This window comes from Acinonyx jubatus, chromosome A3 (genome assembly GCF_027475565.1).
Source record: "Acinonyx jubatus isolate Ajub_Pintada_27869175 chromosome A3, VMU_Ajub_asm_v1.0, whole genome shotgun sequence".
Lineage (NCBI taxonomy): Eukaryota > Metazoa > Chordata > Mammalia > Carnivora > Felidae > Acinonyx > Acinonyx jubatus.
The window spans coordinates 40,095,118-40,119,338 of record NC_069388.1 but is presented as its reverse complement, the minus strand read 5'-3'; the positions used below and the strand labels follow the sequence as shown (position 1 = coordinate 40,119,338).

General features: G+C 39.2%; 1 protein-coding gene across 1 annotated transcript in view; it reads right to left on the bottom strand.

Annotated features, from left to right (window-relative positions):
• The window catches only part of MACROD2 (mono-ADP ribosylhydrolase 2), a 1,987,236-nt gene that overhangs the window by 551,376 nt on the left and 1,411,639 nt on the right, over positions 1 to 24,221 (bottom strand). Inside the window, exon 7 of the mRNA XM_027069543.2 lies at positions 7,840 to 7,870. Coding sequence (XP_026925344.1) covers positions 7,840 to 7,870 — 31 coding nt within the window. The remainder of the gene's footprint in view (positions 1 to 7,839; positions 7,871 to 24,221) is intronic.

Here is a 24,221-nt window from a genome sequence, read left to right as displayed (position 1 = left end):
CCTTTAACTGTTCAGGACATTCACATTTATATTACCATTTTCTCTCTCTCTCCTCATCTCTCCTTGGTAATATTTTACTCTATTATGAGCAGACTCTTTCCTAAAGTCACATTTCCCTAGGGTTCCTTAGTATGCAGGATGCTGATCTAGAACTGTTCAGAATCTTGGGTATGTTTTTAATAGTTACAGCCTTAAGAGTTTAAGGTATTACAGAAACAAATTATAATTGATTCCTCTAAGGATTTCTATGGAAATGGGCCAAAATTTCAAATGTAATAAATAATATAATTATTTATTAATTCTCAATATATTGATTTTAGTTTCCACTGATATGTCTGCCAATTTTGAAGGAGTATGTGAATATGTGAATATGTGAAGGAGTATGTGAAAAAATGTGAATATAATTGAGATGAACTATTAAGGTCTAAATATACTGGAACTAATGATAGGTCATTGTCCTGATGCCTTAGGATTTCCACACTTTCAAATTTCTCAGGGTTCAGGATTATAAAGGCATTTTGATAAAGTATATACTATCAAAATTACCAAATATTCTTACAAAATAAGGACACCAGTGTTCAAAAATATTTATGGATTCTGGGTAGATGACACTGCTCCAAACTAAATTATTTATCAGTGGCCTGTTTGATTTAATTTGCTTTGCTTTTCCTCTTGACTAATGATATGTAGAATTCCATGATAATTCAAATCTCCTTCCTTCCACATAACAAAATTGTAGTCAGAAATGTGGATTCCAGGGGTGCCTGGGTGGCTCAGTCGGTTAAGCATCTGACTCTTGATTTTGGTTCAGGTCATGATCTCACAATTCTTGGGATGGAATCCCACAGGCTTTGTGCTGACAGTGCAGAGCCTGCTTGGGATTCTCTCTCTCTCCCTCTCTCTCTGCCCCTCCCCCACTCAATGCGCGCTCTCTCTCTCTCTCTCTCTCTCTCTCTTTCTCTCTCTCTCTGCCTCAAAACAAATAAATACACTTAAAAAATACACAGAGAAACGTGGATTCTACACTAGACATCCAGGAGGCCAATTTTTCCCCAATGGAAAACAGATGAAAGTGACAAGTGCTTCTCTGCATCCTAAGCTAGGGTGTGAGACCATCAAAAGCATTTCTTTTGCTGGGACCAGGGCAAGTAAATTTATGAGAACAATGGCTTAAGGTAGACAGAGCAACTATTTGACACCATGGTAGATTTCTGGTTCCTTAAATGACAGAATGGAACAAATCCTCCCACAAGCTGAAAGCCCACTTTGGAATTGTTAGCATAGAGAGAAATAAACATCTCTATTCACTAAGCCACTGTATTTTAGAGTCTCTTTGTTACAACAGCTTAACTTTAACTAATATAGTCTCTTCCAAATACATCTCAAGATGCATTTTAAAAATATGATCATTGACTAAAAAGGATTTGACATGAAAATCATTGTCCTAAAGTGCTAAGCATACTTGACTTCTCTAAGAATTGTCAGAATTGTTTTTAAGTCCTTCAGAAAGGGAGTTGAGCTATGTTTATTTAAACTCACCCTTCAGATACAAGTATGTGTAAAGGGCAAGAAAAAGGAATGTCATTTGAGACTAGATGAGAAGAAGGAGCAAAACGCATGGAACTTATTTCACTGATCGAACTGAAAGTGTGGCCAATTCTTAGATGCTCTCAAATAGTTCCCTAGGTACAACGTCTTAATAGCGCTCCTATTTTTCAATGAGACTGAAAGATATTACCAGAGTTACTACTGGGCGAAGTGGCTTTCCCATTTCCTTAAAAGGCTTACTGTTTTAATACTTTCTCTATAACAAAGCTGTTTTTTTTTAATGTAGCGTAACAATAAGTGGTGCCCTCTGAGGAAGGGTGGATTTGAATTCATTTGCACCTTTTAGCCCTCAGTCAAGCTTTTGCCTTGACGCAACTGCAAGGAGGTAGACATCCACACCTCAGGAACAGTAATCAACTCGTAATCTTTATGACTTTTGGAAACACTTAATCTTTTAATTAAGTCCTAAATCATTCAGTTTGAACAGAACACCAGGGAGAATGACACCGGTGTCATTCACTGCATCTGTAGCACCAGAAGGCTAAGTTTCCAGGATTTTCATCTCTTTTGGGAGGTCCCCTGGGGTAACTCTGCCTGTGAGTCTCACTGTGATTTTTATGGAAGCTGAACTAGCGTATGTATATTGTTGCTAGACACGTGCAACTCTTTTCCAGAGCAAAGGTAGTACTTTTGGTTTCTTAGTTTCATGTCTTTTTATTATTAAACATCCACGTAGCTTAGAGAGAACAAGAGGGGAGTTTTACCACATTTTGTGGGATGAATGAATAAATGTGTGCATGTGTGAGTGTTTTTGCTAAAATCGTCTATTCAAATGGCAAGCACTCAGAGGGTTAGAAACAATTTAATAGCTAGAATTTTGTGTCTATTAATCTGTTTTTCCCAGCGCTTCATTAGGATCAGCCTGTAAAATAATATTCAAATATGGTATAATTGAGGCGGGTTTGACCCACTACTGCATTTAACCAAAGGGAAGTAAGTTACACTGATTCTAATGTTACTTTGTTTTGAGGGCCAGCAATTAACTAGAGGATTGCCAAGAGCAGCAAGGTTTCATATAGTGGGGATAAGGTGACCAGGGCAAAAAACAGGATGTCAGAGAAGGGAATTTATGAGGGAGAAAAGAGTCATCATTAGACCACCTGAAAGGAAATTTTCAAAGCAAATGGGAATTTCAAAGGGAAAAGAAGAAAGCCAAGAGGGAGGGGAGAACTGTCAGGGAGATAAAAGGGAGGGGCACACATTTTTGTCAATTTTGCTCTGGTTCCCAAGTGTATTACATAAGATAACTCTCCCAGCGAGCCCAGAATTGCACGGCAATAGTTGTCACACCCTCTGAAATCTGTCAGCATTTAAAGTTGACAGAGAGCATGCCCTAAGCGTTGCCGTTGGACGATGTCCTGGTTTCTTTCCAAGTCATGTCTGCGAATTTGGACAGATGTAGTGATTATATATATATATATATATATATATATATATATATATTTGCCGAGTAGGGATAAGGTTAAAGAAACATTGGGCTCATCTTCGTTTTACCAGTTAGAAGCAAAAGAGCAAATGTGAATGCAAATGAGGGATTCAATTAGAAAAGCTGTGTTCTGGCAGCATTTCAAAGAAAGCGGAGGGACGCCAGGTGATGTGATGGAAACAGGCCTTCAACACTGATAACAGAAATATATTGACTAAATACGAGAGCTGCTTTTAGCTAAGTTACGCTGCTTAAATTTCTTCCACAAATTTCCAGCCAATAACTCAATGTCTGAAATTCCTTCCTCTCTAAAACCGCCACCTCGTACCTGGAAAGCAAGATTCAAGTTTTTTCTTTTACTCCACAGAGAATATTTTCCCAATTACTCAAGGGATACACTTTTCCACCTGGACTTCATTTCTGTTAACTATATTGGCTCTCATAAAACGGACTAAAATTATTTTTGCTGTTCACTTCTCAGTAAAAATTCCATTGCCATGTATCATGTCTAGCCTCTTTTGTTAAACTTATTAGCACCAAAGCGTCCAAGTCAGGCTCAAAGGGCAGAAGGCACGCACGAGATCTGAAATGTCCATCAGGGAAGTTCAAATCTGTCCCTCTGAGACTGGTTCAGCAGCCAATTCAAATCTTTCACAGGAATCTGGGAGTTTAGAGCCCCTGTAAGCCTCATCTGGATCTATTTTTCCAAAAGTAACACCGGCTTTTCTTTGGTATTTTACCAAATGTGGCTTTTCATCCTGAGTGTAAGCAGAGTCTGGTGCCCTCTGGAAGCATTATGTTGGAACAGTCACAGCAGTTACTGGAAGTCAGAGTGGAAAAGTCTGGTTCCTCTTCCAGGAGAACTTCAAAGCGGGCAGGGCCTGTTCTCATCGTGTGCCTTCCCAAAATGCAGTTGTGTTGCACAGCGGATACTCATCAGTGTGTGTCTCTCAGGAAGGGGTGGCGGGTTTTGCCGCCACCAAGGTCGCTCCTTAAAAGGCTGAGGAGTGGGGAGAGGCTGGGAGGGCACAGGTTTCCTCTGTAGCTAAAGGACCTCCAACGTACTGGTGTATGTCACATGCTCCAGACACACTGTGAGTGTGGTGATGATGTCTGAGTTTCCACGAAATGAGAATGCTTACTGTTGAAATTACCCCGGTATGAAATCAGTTTTGGCAATTAAATAACCAACCCCCTTTCAAATGATAGCTGTACCATAGTCAAAACTCTGTTGTAGTGCAACTAGAGTTAACAGTGGGTTTGTAGGCCATAAATCTAAAAGTAAAGATTTGTAAATCTAAAGAAAACAAGTGTCTAAGAAATCACAGCAGGCAGCCAAGTGGGCTGGTATGTCCAGAGAAGTTAGGGTAGGGCCTCGGGGCCAATCTGTACCTCTCTGACTGACCATTGTTCCATGGGCCATAATAAACAACAAAGGGGCATGTTCTTAAGTGAAGTGTTGTGTATGGCTTGGCTCTCTGACTGAAAAAGTTCTTGAGTTTTCATTTTACCTTAACAAGGTGGATAGTGCCATTCTCACAAATACCATTTTTAGTTGAGAACGCTTTTGAGAAACATATTTGTTTTTCCTCAAATAGAGATGTTTGTCCATCAGGAAAATACTGACTAGGAAGCCTTTCTCTATCAGTTATTTTGCCAATCAACAATTCTGTTTCTTGTGTATCTTCAGTTAGGCAACACTTTGGGTTATAATCATTATCCTTGTTATCAAACAGCAAATATTTGCTGAGCTTGTCCTATAGATATAACACTAGGCACTGGCTGTGCACAGAATATGCACAAGTGAATCCATGCTCATTAAATAATTCCAAACTGGCTGTGAGCACAGGATATGTAAACAAACATCTATGGGACAAATATGAAAGAGCCATTGTTAATTGTTCGGATTATAATGCTGAAAGATTTCAAAAGATATAATGACCACTAAGAGTTGGCATATTCAAGACTTCTCAGAGATTAATAGTTGCCTGCCTAAGTGTGCACAGTATGTCTTTATTTGGGGATGGGGGAAGAGCAGTGGTGGTCAACGTCTGTGTGATTTCAGTGCACATGTGTGTATGAGTGTGTGTGCATATGAGAATGTGGGCATGTGTGAGCATCTTATAAGGAAGAACACAGGATTGAACCTGGAAAGTTATATAACATGTTCTGAGACTTATCAGCTCATCTGAGGGTGATAGAAGATGTGTCCACACTGGGTATATGATAAGAAATCTCTCCAACTATATTCTGGAGAAAACACAAGTCCTGAGAAAGCTGAGAAAATAACAAAGGTCAAATAACCTTAGGAAATGCTGGAGAGTAAATCATCCTTTTAAAGATACAAAAGTGGGCACCTGTGTGGTGCAGCTGTTTAAGCACCTGACTTGATCTCGGCTCAGGTCATCATGGTTCGTGAGCTCGATCCCCACATTGGGCTCTGCACTAAGGGAATGGAGTCTGCTTGGGATTCTCAAAATAAACTCAAAATAAATAAAAAAATACAGATATAAAAACAAAGCACATACAAATTTCTTGGCACACTAATTCACATCCTTGAGAAAGAGATGTCTTCTCCCTTCACAAATTTTTTAATTTTTTTTGTTTTATTTTATATTTGAGACAGAGAGATAGAGAGGGAGGGAGAGGGAAAGAGAGAGAGAGAGAGAGAACCAGCAGGGAAGGGGCAGAGAGATGGAGACAGAATCTGAAGCAGGCTCCAAGCTCTGAGCTCTCAGCACAGTGCCCTATGCAGGGCTTGAACTCAGGTGCAGTGAGATCATGACCTGAGTGGAAGTCAGAGGCTTAACCGACTGAGCTACCCAGGCGCCCCTCTCTTCACAAATTTTGCAAGCACTGGTTTAGGGAGATACATAAGGCACCTATTGTTCAGTCCAGAAAGAGTAAATGTTAACCTGCAAGTAATGGAATATGATCAAAGGCTCCTGAGCAGACGGGAAACATGCACCAAGTGGCATTTTAGAAAAATTAATCTAGTATGGTAGAAAATATATTAAGAAAGGAGGGGACCTAGAACCAGGAGATTGTTGTGAATATTTTCTCTAAATCCATTCTCACATGACTTACAAAGTGTTGTGGATTTTGTTTGTTTCCTTTTTAAAACTTTTCTCTTGAGCTGTGGACCAATTTATTTAAATAAAGTATTATTTCGGATCCAATAAATTGAGAGAAAAGTAAAACTTATCTGGATAACGAAGAGCAGAGCAGGGTTTGGAGCAAGAGTGAGAGAAGGACTGATCTATAATATATGGGTACTGGGAGAGAATCAAGGACTAATCAGAAAGCTGACTTCACAAGGGACATAGGAAATAAATTCCAAGTTGCAAAATGCTAAATGGTCCACAAGAGAACTGGAGTAATTGGGTGCCTGGTGGCTCAGTTGGTTGAGGAGCCAACTCTTGACTTTGGCTCAGATCATGATCCCAGGGTTGTGGGATAGAGCCCCGTGTAGGGCTCTGCACTAGGACGGATTCTGCTTAAGATTCTCCCTCCTTCTCTCTCTCTCTCTCTCTCTCTCTCTCTCTCTCTCTTATTTTTAGAGAGAGAGGGAGCACAAACAGGGGAGATGCTTGACTCCAGACAAGATGAAAGGGAGATGTGGGCTCTTGCTCGGGCAAAACTTTGTATTTTACTGTTTCCTTTAAACAAATATTTAAGATCTCTAACTAGGCATCCTTAAGGTAGGAAAAATTGCCATGATAGAGATTCTACAGATGGTCCAGTTATCCCTCTCTAGCCCAGTCCATTGCTTCCATAAACATAGGCTATAGTGGAATCCAGAGAGGAAAAAAGGCATGCCTTAAATTCTTAAATGATGTGACCAAGTCCTTCCTCATTTAATTTGATTCAGGCTTATATTTTCCATTTTATTCTCACCAAGATCTTCAAAATAAATACCATATTAAGAAGAAATAAATCTCCTACCTTTGACATCATTCTAGATATCTCTTCCCTGGAGTGATGCATTTAAATTATTTCTTTACATTTGTACATATTTTATTTTTCAGTTAAGAGCCACCATGTGAGAAGTTTGAGTTCATAAGGGTCTAATCTATTTTTCTTGATTAGAAAACTCTAAAATGAAAACTAAACCCCATGTTACCTTAATATTGTAAAACAGATTTAATAATGGCTTGAGGGAAAAAAAGCACCAGGAAATGTCATTGTAGGTAAAATAATGTTTAGAGAGCTTTAGGTTAGTGAAAACGAGTGATTACAAGAACATTTTGCCTCTATCTGTATGTGAAGCAGTCACTATTTAAAACAATCCCGCAAGACTAAAAATATATATGTGAAGATCACAAAAATTAATTTGTTTTTATCAACAGCCACTTCTTAGGTTTTTTTTTAAATTAAATATACTGATACATGCATGTGCGTACATATCAATGCTTCCATTATTTTGTAGCTCACAACAAAATAATGGTAATGCTAGGCTTTATATGCATAATGATTCACGTAAGAGAAAAGCCTTACTTTATGAAAGAAAACCCATTAGAGGTCAAATCTTACTAAAGCAAGATTTTTCATTTAACCAAAGACATTGTGCCACAGTGTATCAAATCATTACAGGTGGTATCCAATACAATAAAATCCAAGAACACAGAATACCTGAATAGCCTCTTCATGGTCCACAGTAGGACTCAGAGACTCTACCTGCCTTTTGAGTCTCTTTAAAGCACAGAAAACTATATCCATCAGAGGACCTCTTATTTCTCCTGTTAGCCTTGCCTTTAACAACAAAATAAAGAAATACAAACATTATCAAAAGCTAGATCACTTACCATAAATGCCGGTTGAGATGCAGGGAAATGCCTGTGAATAAACCACAAAAATAACAATAAATTTTAAAGGAACAACTTTGCTGAAATCATCTATTTCAGTATCTATTTGCTTGATATGGGATGTTCTCTATTCATATGCTCAGACCTCTGAAACCCTACCCAGTTGGAGAAGGAGACACTGTGGAAATGGATGTATCAAAACTGAAAACTTCTTATCAGCAGCAATCACATCAGCTCCCAAGAGTCAACTGTCAGATTTCCAGGAATCTTGTGAACCAACTGTTAAATCTAGTTATAATTAAGAAATTAAGTCATATAAGCCTGCAATGAAATGTTATATATAAAACAAATATTCAGAAATCATCTCATCACTTCCTAGTTTGCCACATTTTACTATTACCTCTGCTCTTGAGAAGACCTATGTCTATTATACATTTATATAATATGTAATATAATATAAATAATGAATAATATATTCTATATAATATAAATATCATATACATTTATAAATATATCATATGTTATATAACATATAAGTATATTATATATTATAAATTTTTAAATGCTTATTTATTTTGAGAGGGAGAGAGAGAGACAGAGAGAGAGTGGTCATGTTGGTAGCTTAAAACTTGAAAACATTAATCAGCCTTCATATTGGACCACACTTGTGGGTCAGTGGAAACCACAGGTTGGCTATAGATGCAAAATTTTTGTAACATTTACAAAAGTTTTTTGTAAGAATCAATCTGCTGTATAGAATTTATAATAAAGAATTTATTATTAAATGTATAATAAATGTATTATATATAATAAGTAATATATATTGTATATTTTATTTTTATTTGTAAGTTGTGTGCTAAACATTCTTTTTATTAGTAAAATTTTAAATACATGTATACATACATACATACTCATTTTTTAGAGTCAGGTTTGTTTAAATTGTATTTATTTATTTTGAGAGAGAGAGAGAGAGAGAGAATGAAAGCAGGTGAGGGGCAGAGAGAAGGAGGGACAAAATCCCAAGCAGTCAACACACCGTGAGATTATGACCTGAGTAGAGATCACGAGTTGGACGCTTAACTGACTGAGCCACCAAGGCACCCAAGTTTTTTCACCATTTACAGACACACTACTGCTTATACCTTATGCAACGGACTGAATGTTTGTGTCTCCCCAAATTTATATGTTGAAGCCCTAACGTGATGGTATCTGGAGGTGGAATCTTCGGAAGTTAAGGAGGGGGACGGTAGAGGCCCCATGACAGGGTTGGAGTTCTGATAAGAAGAGGAAGGGAGCTAGCACTCTCTGCTCTTCCCCTCCGGAAGTTACGATGAGAAGACAGCCATCTGCAAGCCCCTTTCCAGGTTTTCCAGATCTGCTGGCATCTTGATCTCAGACTTCCCAGCCTCGGGAAATGTGAGAAATAAATGTTTGTTGTTGAAGCCACTCAGTCTGTGGTAATTTTGATAGCAGCCCAAATGACTAAGACCCCATATTTTACCTAGCAATATTTAAAGAATTTGACTGAAAGAGTGTAGGAACAAATGTGAATATACAGCTAACTCTAAATTAGGCTCTCTAACAGAGGAACATGATCTGAGCATAGCAATGTCCTCTGCCAATGTACCTCTGCGTAAATTTAATCAAGTTGTTTTCATCTTTCTGGTCTTTTTATTTTTCAGTTGAAAATGAAGATGCTAGCATTCACCATATAGAAATGGGCTGTAGAAATCGATGACAGAATTTTTGAAACATGTGACTGATACTGTGCTACAGAATCTAAGAACTGCAGCTGTTTGACTGTCATAACAAGCATTATTACTGAGCTCCATAATGATGCAATGTCTATCTTTTTTCTTTATATCTTTGGGTTAAGTGTGTACTATATTTTATTTTCCTTAACATTTTCATAGACTGTATGTTTATTACCTTTACATGGATGTCCTATTTAAAAAGTCACAATTTATGTGATTTTGTTTGAGAAAGAGTAATACTGAACTCTTGAGCTCACCTATATGTCTGCAAAATGATAAGTTTCTTTTTTCTGTTCCTTCACCAGGAACAGTGAAGTGCTACTGTTTCTTTTTTTTATGTTTTATTTTTGAGAGAGAGAGAGACACACACACACACACACAGAGGAAGACGGGGACAGAGGATCCCAAGTGGGCTCTGCACTGACAGCAGAGAGCCTGATGTGGGGCTTGAACTCACAAACCGAACTGTGAGATCATGACCTGAGCCTGAGCTGAAGTCAGACGCTCAAATGACTGACAGAGTGTGAAACAAATCCTCCTGGAAATATTCTCATCTTTTTAAAGGCATTCACCAAGACCACTGACAGGCCTTTCTCTCCATGTGAAAACCAGCTGCATGCTCACTGTAAGCAATTTGATAGTAATAGAAAGGGCTCAGAGTTCAGGGATGGCCTACCTGAAAATACAAATACAAATTAGAGAGGATTCAGGGTCATCCCCATGTGTGCCGTGCTCACTCATGTTCCACTCTGCTTTTTAAATGAGATAGAGGGAAGTGAGTCTACAGTTCATGCCCCAGGAATTCCATGAGAGTGAACTGAACACATAAACACCCATCTTGTGATTGCAATAGAGAAAGAGAAAGGTTTGAGAATTGCTACACGGAGCCATCAAGCAGAGGCCAGAAGATACCATGTTTTCGACAAGCAAGCCCACTGTAAATTCCACCTGGGCATCTTTCCAGTTCATGATGTTGGGTAGTTTACTGAACTTTCCTGAACATCAGTTCCCTCATTAGTAAATGGAAACAAATGAGGAAATGAGACTCACTTCAAATGGTCTGGGGGAAGCTTAGGAGAAATAAGGAACACAGAGCATTGAATCTGACAAATAGTAATATCTCGATTAATGCTGATTCCTGAGGTGGGCACTGGCATGGCCACCAAGCTCCCCCTCAAGCGGAAATTGTTGCCCTACAGCAGGGCTTCCCAGACTCAGCTCTATTGATATTTCAGACCAGATAACGCTTTGTTGTTGGGGGCTGTGTGGTACATTGTGAGATGGTTGGTGGCATCCCTGGACTCTCTCTATCCACTTGATGCAAGTGGCATTCCCCCTCCCCGCAGTTGTGACAATCAAATCTATTCCTAGGCATTGTCAAATGTCCCCTAGGGTCAAAATCATCTCTGGTTGAGGACAACTGCCCTAGAATCTGGGGTCTAGACCCCAGCAGTGCTGTCAGCAGACAGCCTCTATCAACTCTTCCAGGGATTGCCTCAGATGCAAAGGGCTACTCCACTCAGGGTCATACTCCTTCCGGACAGTCCACATCCAAAGACTAGTTAATACAGAGTGGCAAGGCCTTGGTTCATCTTAGCTCAATTCAGTGCAACACTAAAGGGCCCTACCAGCTCCAGAGCTCCCAACGGGTTCAGTGAAGCCATCACTGGACTTGCATCATAGCACATCTTTCCCTCTACCCACTCCTGATTCCCTCCCCTCTCTTCTCCAGGTGTAGATCCCAAGGGCACATCTTAATAAACATCTTGCACCATAATCTTTGTCTCAGAGTCTGCCTCCTTGGTAACTGATCTAACTCCCTTCCGTTTCCCTCTTAGGGTCAGCTATACGAGTCTTTTTTTTCCCATTAGATCTAGCAGAAGAGAACATACTGAACAGTTAATGGCAACTTTCATTTGCCTCAGCTCCCAGCAATATCTTTGAATCAATCATGCAACTTGGTAATTGAGTCTGAATGTACCAACTGCCTTGCCTTTGTTAACAAGGACAAATAGCTTCATCGGAAAATGACATCGTTGCCTTGAATGTGAAGGCAAATGGTGGTGTAATGGAGGATGGCTTTGGTAATATTATTGCATTCATTCAAACAAAAAAGCAATGATAAAGCAGAGACTGAAATACAGTATCATGGAAAAAGTTTGTTTTATGTAAAACAACCTTGCATGTAATTCATCCAAACTAAATCTCCTCCCTTAATCACTTTTTATTGAGAGACAGGGAGAGGGAGAGGGAGAGGGATGGGAGGGAGGGAGAGAGAGAAGGAGAGAGAGAGACAGGAGAGGGGAAGAGAGAGAGAGAGAGGAGAGACAGAGAGATTGAGAAAGAAGGTGAGCAAGTGAGCTCATCTAAGGGATTTACAGCACATAGTCTGTGTTCTTTGCCATAATAAATTTCTGATGGTGTCACCAGAAGTGAGTAGCATGGGATTTCTTTATTTCAAAGTTGTGGTTAACATAACCACCTCCCACAAAAATCTCTTCTGTGGAAGAATGATAGATTGTACCAAAACCCAGCCAATTAGCCTGGTTTGTTTCAAGTACACATAACTCAGCAGTCACCTGTGGAACTTGGGGAATGACATCACCAGCCAAATTTGTAAGGCTCCATATTCTCCTTACAGAAGCCCCAGGAGCAAAAGTCTCCAGGCTAATCAGGCCCCAGCATATAGCCATCAGAAACTTGTTTCGTAACACTTGACTTTTCAGCATATTTTTCTATGTCAACACGCACTTGCTTTCTTGGGGGAAAATAATAATTTGACTTGGAGAGTGAGACAGGATTTGTCTTTTGTGAAATTGTAGACTGAGCCACTACCTGGAAAATACTTCCCTAACCCAGCATGTTGGTTTCAAGTACATTTGTAAAAACACTGAAATCCTTAAGGCTGTAGACTATGCCTCCCATTCTCTTGAACATCTATTTCCACTTCTCCAATTGAGGGCAAGGAAGGAAATACCCCCACTGCCTTATCTTGATTCTAATAGTGCCTCAAAACTCAGGCAATAAGCCCTAAGCCAACATCATAACCATCCCTTGCTTTTCCCTGACCCTTGATTCTTGGTTAATGCTTTCCTGTAAAGTGGGAATTTCTTTCTCTCTTCTTTTTTTTTTTTTTTTTTTTTTTTTTGCACTTTTTAGGACCACCAGTCCTTAGAAATCAAGTTTTATTTATTTATTTATTTATTTTAATTAATTAATTAATTTTTTCAATATATGAAGTTTATTGTCAAATTGGTTTCCATACACTTTCTCTCTTCTTTATCTATGTTCTTTGCCATCTACCCATTGCTTATGCAACAGCCTTGCCAGCTGGGTAGGACTAACTCCACCTTCAGCTGCACATGAAGGTGTCGATTGAACTAAGTAAGTAGCACACATCCCCCTTAGCTACAAGGAGAGATGGAGAGTTCTGATATCTGTGAGCTGTTGGTGTAAATTAACTGTAAAGTGTTCCCAGTCTTGAGAATCTTTCAATTGCTGAGCCAACACTTTATTGTTTATTTAGTTTTAGTCAGATTTTCCATTATTTGCAAGCAAAAGCATGTTACCTGATACACCTTCCATTTAACCATTTTTAATTATATGTCCCATTTCACTGAGGAAGCCATTGATTGTAAGAAACACCATTATTTTGTTGTACTTTGTGTACCCCTAAGAGGAAGCTCTATAAGTTGAAATATAACACATGTTTTCTTACCATTTAGATTTCTATTGTATACTTAACTGAAATTGCTAGTTTGCCTTTATTTAGATAATTTCTTAAATCACATCTTGCTCTAAAGAATAGATTGAAAGAGATAAACTGGTTAAGTTTTCCTAAAACTTGTCCACATTCAGAGTCCCGTACTTCTGAATCACTTTTCACTGCAGAGTCATAGGCAAGAGTTCTCCACAGTTTCATCTTTGTGCTCTCAAGAAAGGTGTTGTTGATCCAGTTCTTCACAAGAGCTCCACTGTTGACTCTGGACTTTTCTTCTAGGCTTCTAACTCCTTCTCTGAAAATTTTGAAGCTGGCTCCATCTCTGTTCCCAACAAAAGTTTTCAGACAACAGCCAAATACACACCTCCTTCTCATATGGCCCCTAATTGGTTGACGGACTAAAAGTCAAGAGGTTGCAGCTGAACAGTAAGTCCACTGGGAATGATAACCAAGTGTACCCATGTACCGGCAGCAAAAACTCACCACGACTATCATTGACTGTAAAATATCCCAGGCTATAAGAGACATCCTACTTTCAAAGAAGATAGGATATGGGTTATGAGAAAATGAGCATCTTAGAAACAATGAACATCAGGGTACCATTCTTTGTCTTTAGGTGTTTAGTTATCAGCATAGTGGGTTGTGCCATAGTCCCTTATCCAGAATGCAGGGTATTTGATTATTTCTCAAACTATGATATGCCTAACTCTAGTATTCAAGATATTTTGACATGGCAAATAGATAGTCATTACTCATTTCACTGTAATGTCTACATATTATTTTGATATACCATATATCCCCATTACTTTTTTCAAGCCTTCATCCCTCCTTGTACCTACATGCTTTACCATGTGATTTTGCAGTTGCTCCACTAGGGGAAGATGTATTTTCCTTGCATCACTGATGATGGACTGAGCATATGACTTAGTTTGGTCAATGGGATAATAGTAGACATGACATTTAGAGTTGAACTTTTATATTCCTGACTTTAGAGGAGAACGATGAGAAGAACATAGCTCATGAAGCCTGAGGCTGAGACAAGTAGAATCTTAAACCAGCCTAGGGCAGCTGTGTCATCCCTGTGAACCCACAGGTGTGTGAGCAGGGAAGATGTGCTTGTCATTATGTCACTAAATTTTGGGGTTGTTTGTTACACAGCATTACTGTGGCAAAAGCAATCATATAAATATGCTAAAACTCTAAGTCATTGTAATGAATTATAAGAAGGAATACTGGTTTTCCACTTAGGGTGATATTATGGTTTCCTTTGAGAATAAAAGTACTTAAAGAGGCAATTAAAATATTAGATAATCATCATATTAGAAGGTGAAATGTGAATGTTTAAAATTAGGGAAATACTAATGCAGTAGAAATCTGAATTGGAATGCAAGAGATCAGAGTCACTCATTAGCTTTAAATCTGAGAACCACCAGTGTATCTTCTCCGTGCCTCTGTTTTTCTATCTATGAAAAGAGCACAGTTGGATTAAATGCTTTATTCAGCTATTTAATTCTATGATGCTACAAAATGGCCTCTTATCATATTCTATAGCTCAGGATAAAGATAACAGAGAGACAAGGAATTTCATTGCATCCTGAGTGCCTTACAGTGTTTGGACATGGGGGGTGGCAGCATGGCAAAAATAAGAGTTGCCATTATTTTAATTACTATAATGTGCCAAGCACTGGGCTAAGAGCTCTATGTATATTACCTGATTCATTCTCATGAACAATCTTGTGATAAAGAACATATTACCCTTTTTAATATACATGGGGGACCAGTAAGGTCATGGATGCAAAGTTGCTCAAGATCACAGAAAGGAATACTACATAAGGGATCTACCTATCTATCTATTTATTGCATAAGGAATAACTGTTTAATACTTCTTAATTATATAAGTAATGTTTGAATACATTCCCAAAGTCTCAAACAAGACTGGTGTAGGCAGAAATCAGTGAGACTTCTCCTACAGTCACATCCCTCCTTCCTCTCACTAAACCAGAATGCCCTCCCTCCAAGGCCATCATGGTCAATAGTACGGTGAGCAGCATCCCACTCCACATATTTACATTTTAAAGCCTAAATAAAATTGGGTCTTTTTCCTGATCTCACTTCTCTACTCACTTCCCACCACACTTTAAATAGAACTTGAAGTCCAGACCATGGCCTTCAAGCTCCCAGTGATCTGGCTCCTAGCTTCCTCTTCCCGCTCCTTTCCTTCCATTTTTCCCTTTGCTCACAGAGTTGCAGCCACACTGGCCTCCTTTTGCTCTCCAAACACACAAAACACAATCCTGCTTTACGGACTTTGGCCTCGCTGTCCCCACTGCCTGGCACATGTTCCTTTTAGATCTCTGATCAAATGTCACGTCCTCAAAGAGACTCTTTCTGGCCTCTAAATTACCCTCTATTGCCTTAGGCTGCTTTATATCTCTTTATGACTCCTACACCACCTGACACACAGTTGTTTGCTGTTCTTTGTGTCCTCACTTTCAGTTCCCCCACTGGCATGCAACTCCCAAGAAGACTTTGGTTTTACTTGTTGTCGTATGGCCGGCACCTAAAATGTAGCCTAGAACTCAATAAATAGCTGAACGTTTGAATGAATACACAATTGAGTTCTAGGGCATATATAAACATTGTCATATATTCTTTTTCTACACAAATTAGAGCATTCCCTGTAGTTGATGTTTTGATATTAGCTTTCTTTTTTCATGTCCTCGATCTTGGTGACCCTTTAATATCTGGGCATATTGATCCACCTCATGTTTGTAAGGTCTACATACTATTCTATGGCATGGTTACACTGTTCATCTAATATTGCCACATTGATGAATATGTAGGTTGTTTGTAACTTTTGCTGTAACAAACCTGCAATACACATTCTTGACTTGCCTTTATGTACTTAACAGTATTCTAGTTGGATCTATTTCTAGAAATGAAATTAACTTCTTTAACCACTGGGTTAAAAAAAGTGCATTTAAAATTTTGAGAATATTTACAATCTACTGCCCTCATACATTTATTTTTCTCATATAAAACCTCATCAATAATAAAGAAAATTATTTAATTCCACTTTTTACCCACATTGCATGGGTGAACAGAGCAAAGGATGCTCTCTCGTTAACAAACTGCACTGGAAAATGCAAAGGCTCCCATCTCCAAGGCTAAATAACCTGAAGGCCAAGGTCATTTAGGGGAGACTGTGAATGAGATCACATGGAATTGGCCAGTGAAATGTTTGAAGTACATTGTGCAAGCTCACCCAGGCACCATAATTATAAGCAATAACTTTGTTTTTGTTTTCTTCATTATACCTTGGAAATAGCTGTCATAAAGTCATTTATTGCCAGCTGCTTTCATGTTTATAACTACAACTCCACACAGTATAAAACAAACTATTACATAGCTATGAATAGTAGCAATCCTCTTCCAAACTTTATATTTTCCAACAAGACAGCTGGATTAGTTCCACTGTGAATTTATTAGGATGCAAAATGTCAGAACAAGCACAGAGAAAAACTTTCTTTTTGCCCAAGCTTGCTCATGTGACTGGTAGGAATGTTTAACTGTAAACGATACATATGTGAAAACATGAACAGGTCACTATAAACCTGCTGAACTCAGAGGAATGTTCATTCTGTTCCAAAATGTCTACATCTGTAAACTCCCTTTATGTAGAAGCAAAAGGAAGAAACAAAGGTTAAAAAAAAGAAAATAATGGGGGCACCTGGGTGGCTCAATTGGTTGAGCATCTGACATCTGCTCAGGTCATGATCTCAAGGCTTATGAGTTTGAGCCCCACATCGGGCTCTGTGTTGACGGCTCAGAGCCTGGAGCCTGTTTCACATTCTGTGCCCCCCCCTTTCCTCCCGCGCTCATGCTCTGTCTCTCTCTCTCTCAAGAGTAAATAAAGGCTTAAAAAACAAAAAAGAACCACCCCCCCCAAAAAAAACCTCTTATCAACAGCAAAACACTTGTGTAATATGAAAGCTCCTACTGGAACAAAAAGTCCCTAAAACGATGACTTTCCAAAAGTCTAATTACCTCTAATTTTGTATCCCCTCTCCATCTTCCTTATAATTAAGGACAGGTATCAGGTCCATGTTACATCCCTGGCACCCATCGGTGAGGAGTATGTATGTGGGAATGCTGTGTGATGACCTTTCCTGGGCAGAGCCAGGAGAAACTGAGAGAAGAGTCATCATTTCAGATCCCTTGAGGAGTAAATTACCCACTTGAGTATGAATGGCCCACAGCTCAAAACCACTGGCAAGATCTAACTGTGCCTGCAGGGAGGGGCCTTCCTGGATGAAGGATTCTGCGCTCACAGCACTGAGGACATAGAGCACTGCAAGTATAGGACTTGCCGATCTTTGAGCTTTCCTCATTGTGACTGCACAGGGCGCCATCTGTGTCCCATCCTTCACCATGCCCACATGCCCCTGCCCTTGGTCCTCCCACACAGCAACTATCATAGACCCACTTTGCTAGAGCACTTGGAAGAGAAAGAGGCTGGAAGTCAAATCCCAGTGCTAGTCCTTAATGAATGATTGATGAGCAGGGTGTGGAAGGGTAGGATAAATACTAGCATACCCTTACCCTACTGAGAAAAATGCTAAGTGTGACTTCATCATCTGGAAACTACCACCATGGGATTTTGCAGTCACCTGGGATTTGGCCTAATGTCCACCTTTCCCTTCCAGTCCCAGTGCTTCACATCTCACCTGAGTTTTTCTGGGGATTTTCCTAATAAATCCTTTCCCCAAATCCTCACTTCAGAGTCTGCTTCTGGAGAACCAACCCAAGACATCTGTTATTACCATTTACCTTGATGTCACTGGCAGTAAAACCATTAAAGCAAAATAGACCTGGGGGTTAATTTGGGAGAACCTCTAAGGAAATAAAATACATGGTCATCCCAAGTCAGTCTTGGTAAGAATGAGAAACAAACAAACAAAACCAAATAAACAAAGCAAGCAAATCCTTGTGAAGCCACAAGAAAGAAAAAAGGGCATCCTCAAGACCATGAACAACTTGAACAACTGAGACCTGGCTCAGAGCCAAGGAGAGGCTGTCAAGAACATACAACTAGGAGGAAATTCAGAAAGTGAAAACTTAGGGGGCGCCTGGCTCGCTCAGTTGGTTGAGCATCCGACTTTGGCTCAGGTCATGATCTTGCAGTTTGTGAGTTCGAGCCCCACGTCAGGCTCTGTGCTGACAGCTCGGAGCCTGGAGCCTGCTTCAGATTCTGTGTCTCTCTCTCTCTCTCGGCCCCTCCCCTTCTCACACTCTTCCTTTCTGTCTCTCAATGGTAAATAAATGTTTAAAAAAAACCCTGCTTTTAAAAGAAAGTGAAAACTCAGGGAGAAAATGGTGGTCCTGGGACTCTGTCTTCCATGCCAAGCACAAGGCCCCACACAGATTGTGCACCATGTAAAGTTTTGTTAATACAAAATCTAAAGCTCATGGTTTTGAGTCAGTCCCTGCATTCTCTTAATAGTAAGTCGTGTCTTAATATCTGTCTTAATTAGAAAGTTGAAGATATGACTTCTAGAGAAACATTAAGAAAACCCATTAACAACAAATAACCACAAAACAATGAACACAGATGTTCTCATAGAGGAGCAACCCAGAAGCCTTGACACACTTAGATGATGAGGTGACATTTTCTAAGAGTCTGTGGACTGGGCACTATAGAGTAAGTTGACAATTTCCCAGCCAACCAGTCTCACATCTCCTTCTAGGCCTCACTAACAAACCAAACAGCTTTCAGAAGGAAGAGAGAAAATTCATATTCAACAAGTATTTACTGATAGACCATCGATGCTGACAAAATACCGGAGTATCCAGAAGCTTCAGCTATCTATCAGGTTTCTATCTTCCTATGGCTTAATAAAACAAATAAGAATAAAGATGCCACCTAAGAAATTCTAAAGCTTCCAGGATGGTTTCACATGGGCCTTGCTGTCTCTCAAAATAACCATGTAAGGCTCACAGGAGGCATTATTATTACTCTCCCCAGCTGGGATAGGGTGCCACACAGTGGCCGACAGGAAGGTTAGACAGAAACCCTACTGTTCTTGACTCAAAATTCTACTGTACTTCCTGCTGCAACATAGAGGTGGTGAGGTCAGGAGAGAAGATGGAGACAGGTGAAGAGTTCATCCTGAGCATGCTTTCAGTCCTTGAGAAAAAACTGGTTGGAGACGAAGTACTCTTTGTCAGCATGAACGCAGCATGAAAACCCATCTAGGCACTAGCCACCATATCTTAAGAGTGATAAATCTGCTGTTAAAGTAAAGATTAGCTAAACAGGGTAACTGAAGATTAGGACACTTTGGAACCATTGCTCTGTTCTATTCAGATGACTGATGATCAGGATACTTTGAGAACGACTGTGTTACTTTATTGTAACCAAGATTGGTTCCCCCCAACCCCCACTGCTGCACCAGGCCATTGTTGCCCAGCCTGCCTCCACCTCATATCCAGCACAGACTGTCTCCCACTAAGATGAGCTACGGTCTTTTCTTGTCTATGCTTGTTAATCTGTCACAGACCACACAATTATAAAGAGAGAAGATTTCTAGATTATCAACACATATGTAACTTTTATTCCTGCAGACTTTTTTGACACCTCTCTTCCATCTCTTACAATATCAGCATGTTCTCTCCACAAAATGGGCAATTTCATTTCAGCCCCTCCATAATTTCATGGTGTGAACTTGAAAGCATCATATAGAAAAAGAGATGGTTTTCTATATGAATATAGCCACTTCTTAAGTCAATTATATATGCAAACACTTGACTCTATTTCATATTTAGGAGAGTCAGGTGACATTCTATTGACAGTTGCCTGGGACCTAAACTACAGGGTGGTTTGTAAAGAATAAGGGCTTTAAATAAAATGAGTTGTGATTATGCAGCGTGAGTCAATATGTAAAGGTAATAAATTCTTCTTTCCTTAGTCACAAAGGAAGACATTAGTCAAGCCTAATGAACACTTTATATTTAACAAGGGAATTAATTAGGGGATAATGACTAAGAAAGAGGTGTCTGAAGGACGCACCCTGTAGGAATGACTAAAATAAAGGAAAGCAAGAAAGGAAAAGGAAAAGGAAAAGGAAAAGGAAATTGATCGTAGTCATATTTTCCAAGTTCAAGAATTGCTACTCATGGCCTGAAAATAGCTGTGCTTTGTGGTCCATCAATCACTGTGAAGAGTTTTATCAACTGGAGTCTATTATGGAAATAAGCAAAAAGAAAAAGACCTGAGCAGCCAGTTTGCAAGGAGATGTCTGACAGCTCAGGCCCCAGGATGTGACTTATTTGTATACATTTCCCAGTGATCACTGCATTAATCCAACCAGAATTCTACCAGAGCCACAAGGAGGGGAGGAGGCAGCTGGCCTTCAAAGTATACACTGAGGGTCAGTGTATACACAGTTGAATACACTGTGGAGTTGGCTGCAGCACTGGGAGATGAACAAACCATCAGGATGAGAAGACCAAGCTTTACAGAATGTGGTGTACCCATTATTCACTAAGAAATAGTTAAAACTAAATGTCTTTGTACCCTTAAGGAGTTAATGTATGCACTAAGAGAGTCAATGAGAGGGTCACACGTGCATGGATGCATGGATAGATGGGTGAAATATATCAAGATAGGACAGATGGGTGGATGAATGGATAGAACAATTCTTGATTTAGAGATGAATACTTTTAGCTTCCACCAGCTCTGCTAAACTTTGACTTCATTTAAAGTATAATTTCACAAAGTGAAGGATTTATTTTTTAACCACAATCTCACAGTTGCATCTTGATTAAAGACAAACAAAATAAAAACCATCCATAAGAGGTTGTAATTCTGTCTCAGATGAAACTTATTACTACAGCCAAGCATTATATTCCTTTCAAGTGTGTAAAAGGATTTCTTCCCACTGTTTTCTTCTTTCTCCGTATCACTGTTTCTTCTTTTTGGGATTCTCTGTAAGTGGGGCATATCTTTGACATGGAAAAGAATAGCTATATTAATATAACACATGTCATTTGATGTAATTGAGAAAGGTTTTTGAGGACACAGTAAGAAACCAATGATTAGGCAAGGCTTCTATGCTAGAGATTTATTTCCCATAATTTCAAAGAGCTATCCAAGTTTCCTCCACCTTTTTCAACTAATATTTCATCATGAGATCCCTACCTCATGCCTAGCTGCAGAAGCTATAAAGGAGCCTTTTTGGCCAATCTTCACACTACTTTTCTGGATTTTAGTGTTCTGCTAAAAGCACAGGTATCCTACAGGTGCAACTGCCCTTGGTAGATACCTGTTCCAACTACCCCATGCATGGTTCCCCTCCCTACCATCTCTGATCTGGCTCAAAAAGGCTCCACCTGAACTTCTCCTGGGATGGGAAGCTCACTGTCTCAGAAAGTGTATGAACCAGTGCTTCTCAAACTTCAATGTGCATCCACTCATCTGAGCATCTTGCTCAAATGTAAATTCTTATTAGGTAGATCTGGGGCAGGCTGAGATTATGCATTTCTAACAGTCTCCCAGGTGATGTTAAGGTAGTTGATCTGGGTACATTGATAGTAGCAGGTGACTAGACAATAATATCACTTCAAGTACTACTTTTCAAGATAGCATGGAATGAATTCCAACCTTGAGAAGGCTGGGAGGAAATTGTTCTCACTTAACACATGGATACCTGAAGAAGCAGAGCTTCCAGAGCTACACAGAAGTCAGTAACAAACCAGGAAGAGGACAGATGATGAAGTCCATGCTCTTCCATCCATGCCTGCACGTTCCCACAAAACTGCCCTGTTTAAACCCAGGACTCCTTTCATCATGATAAATACCCTTATTCTTCTGCTCACATGAAATGTCAACTTCAGAATCTCAAGTGTTTCACAGTGGGACTATTTTTTCTGTCTCTATATGCACATGTCGTGTCTTTATTTTATTTTATTTTTTAATTTTTTGGAAAAGTTTATTTATTTATTTTGAGAGAGAGAGAAAGCGTGAGTGGGGGAGTGGCAGAGAGAGAGGAGGGAGTGAGAATCCAAAGCAGGCTTCACACTGGCAGCGTGGAGCCCAACGCGGGGCTCAAACTCAGGAACTGTGAGATCATGACCTGAGCCAAAGTCAGACACTTAATCGACTGAGAACCCAGGTGCCCCAATATATTTTAGATCCATAGTCAATGTATTCCAGAAATTAGACTATACTAGTTCTCAAACATTACTGTGTAGGCATTTCACTAGGGGAATTTGTTAAAAAGCAGATTCTGATTCAGTAGGTCTGGATTGAGGTCTTAGTTTCTGCATTTGTAACAAACTCTCAGATGATACTAGTGCTGCTGATCTTGGACTCCACTCTGAGTAACAAGAGTTGAGATTGTTACTCACTAAACTTTCCCACTTCTGATCTCTGCTCATATTAACCCTTATATCAGTAAAACTTTAGACACAAACAACAGGCAGCTTAACTCCAAGTAGTGCTCAAAAAAATTATTTCATAATAAAGAAAAATCCAGCAATATGTATAGCTTTATGTAAGGCTTAAAGCAGCTTCTTATGATGTTTCTAATTACTATACTAAGTGACTGACTTAGGCTAATTGGTTGCCATGACCACATGTGTGAACATATATAGTTGAGAACATGCTACCTGGTGAGGTGAAAGTCAAGTCAGGTGCTTTTTTGGGGGGAGAAGGCTGAGACAAAAGCTGAGGTGTCCATTCTTGTCAAAATTGCAAGTGAGTTTTTTCTTGGGTTGAGAGTAAAACCCTATGGAATAATTTCTGTGAACTACTTCTACTCAAAAACTATAATTCAGTAATCTGAGAATCTTTCAAGAACTTGATCATACTTGGAACGCATAGATTATTAAGGCCTAAAAAAAATATCTGCAAACATAAATTATTGTGTCCTGCCTTTAGATTGAAACATAAATCTCTCAATAATTTATATTTTTTAAAAATTCTATTAAAGATTCTTTGAACTCTCAACCTAATATTTAATAACCCTTCCCAACCACCGATAAATGTTTTCCCTTGTGCAGTATTTCCTTCCCTCTACCACCTCTACCTCCACTTTTTCCCTGTTTTGCTTTGGTATGATGGGAGTCCTCCTTAAGGAGGCACACTGGAGCATTTCCATAGGAGTTCCATAATCAACAACTTTAGAGAAGTTAATAAGGTGACAGAAAGACAAAAGTTTCTGTTTCCTTTAGCTATGGTGTATTTCCATGAGTCTGGCCACTCCAGTTCTTCCACTCAGAATTCTGGTATGCCCTGGAATCCTTTTCATTCACCTTTGATGTATAGCAAGACTTGCAAAAAAAAAAGTTTCATATTTCTATAAGAAATGTCATGACATTTTGCATTCTGCAGTGAATGCACAAGCTTGCAAGATTATGTTGATGTAATGGTGACTCTGCTATCACATCTGGGAATTGAAATGATAGAAGAAAAATGCTAATATGTTCACTAGATGAAATCAAAGAAAGGTACTTATTTATAATTATGAATCTATATTCTATTTTTCTCCTCTTGAATAATAATATACAGTATTTTTCTAGTTACTTATGTTAAGGGATATTTTCGGAAAATTATTAGCAAAGCAGATATGAACGTCTTTGGGTACATTTTATTAGGGAGATTTTTAAGTACGTAATGACTTGCCTACAATACTTTATGAGCTTTCATAAATGGGTCATTTGTCCAGATAAGAAATTTAGTTGTAGAATGAATATAGAGTTATATTTGGATCTTAATTACACAGGCCAGAACCACTAGCAAAGTCATTACACATAATAATTCCTAAGCTTCCCAGAAGAAGGACTGGTCAGGGGAGACCTCGGTGGGTCCATTTTATGTCTTTAAGAGGCCTAAAATTTTACCCTGA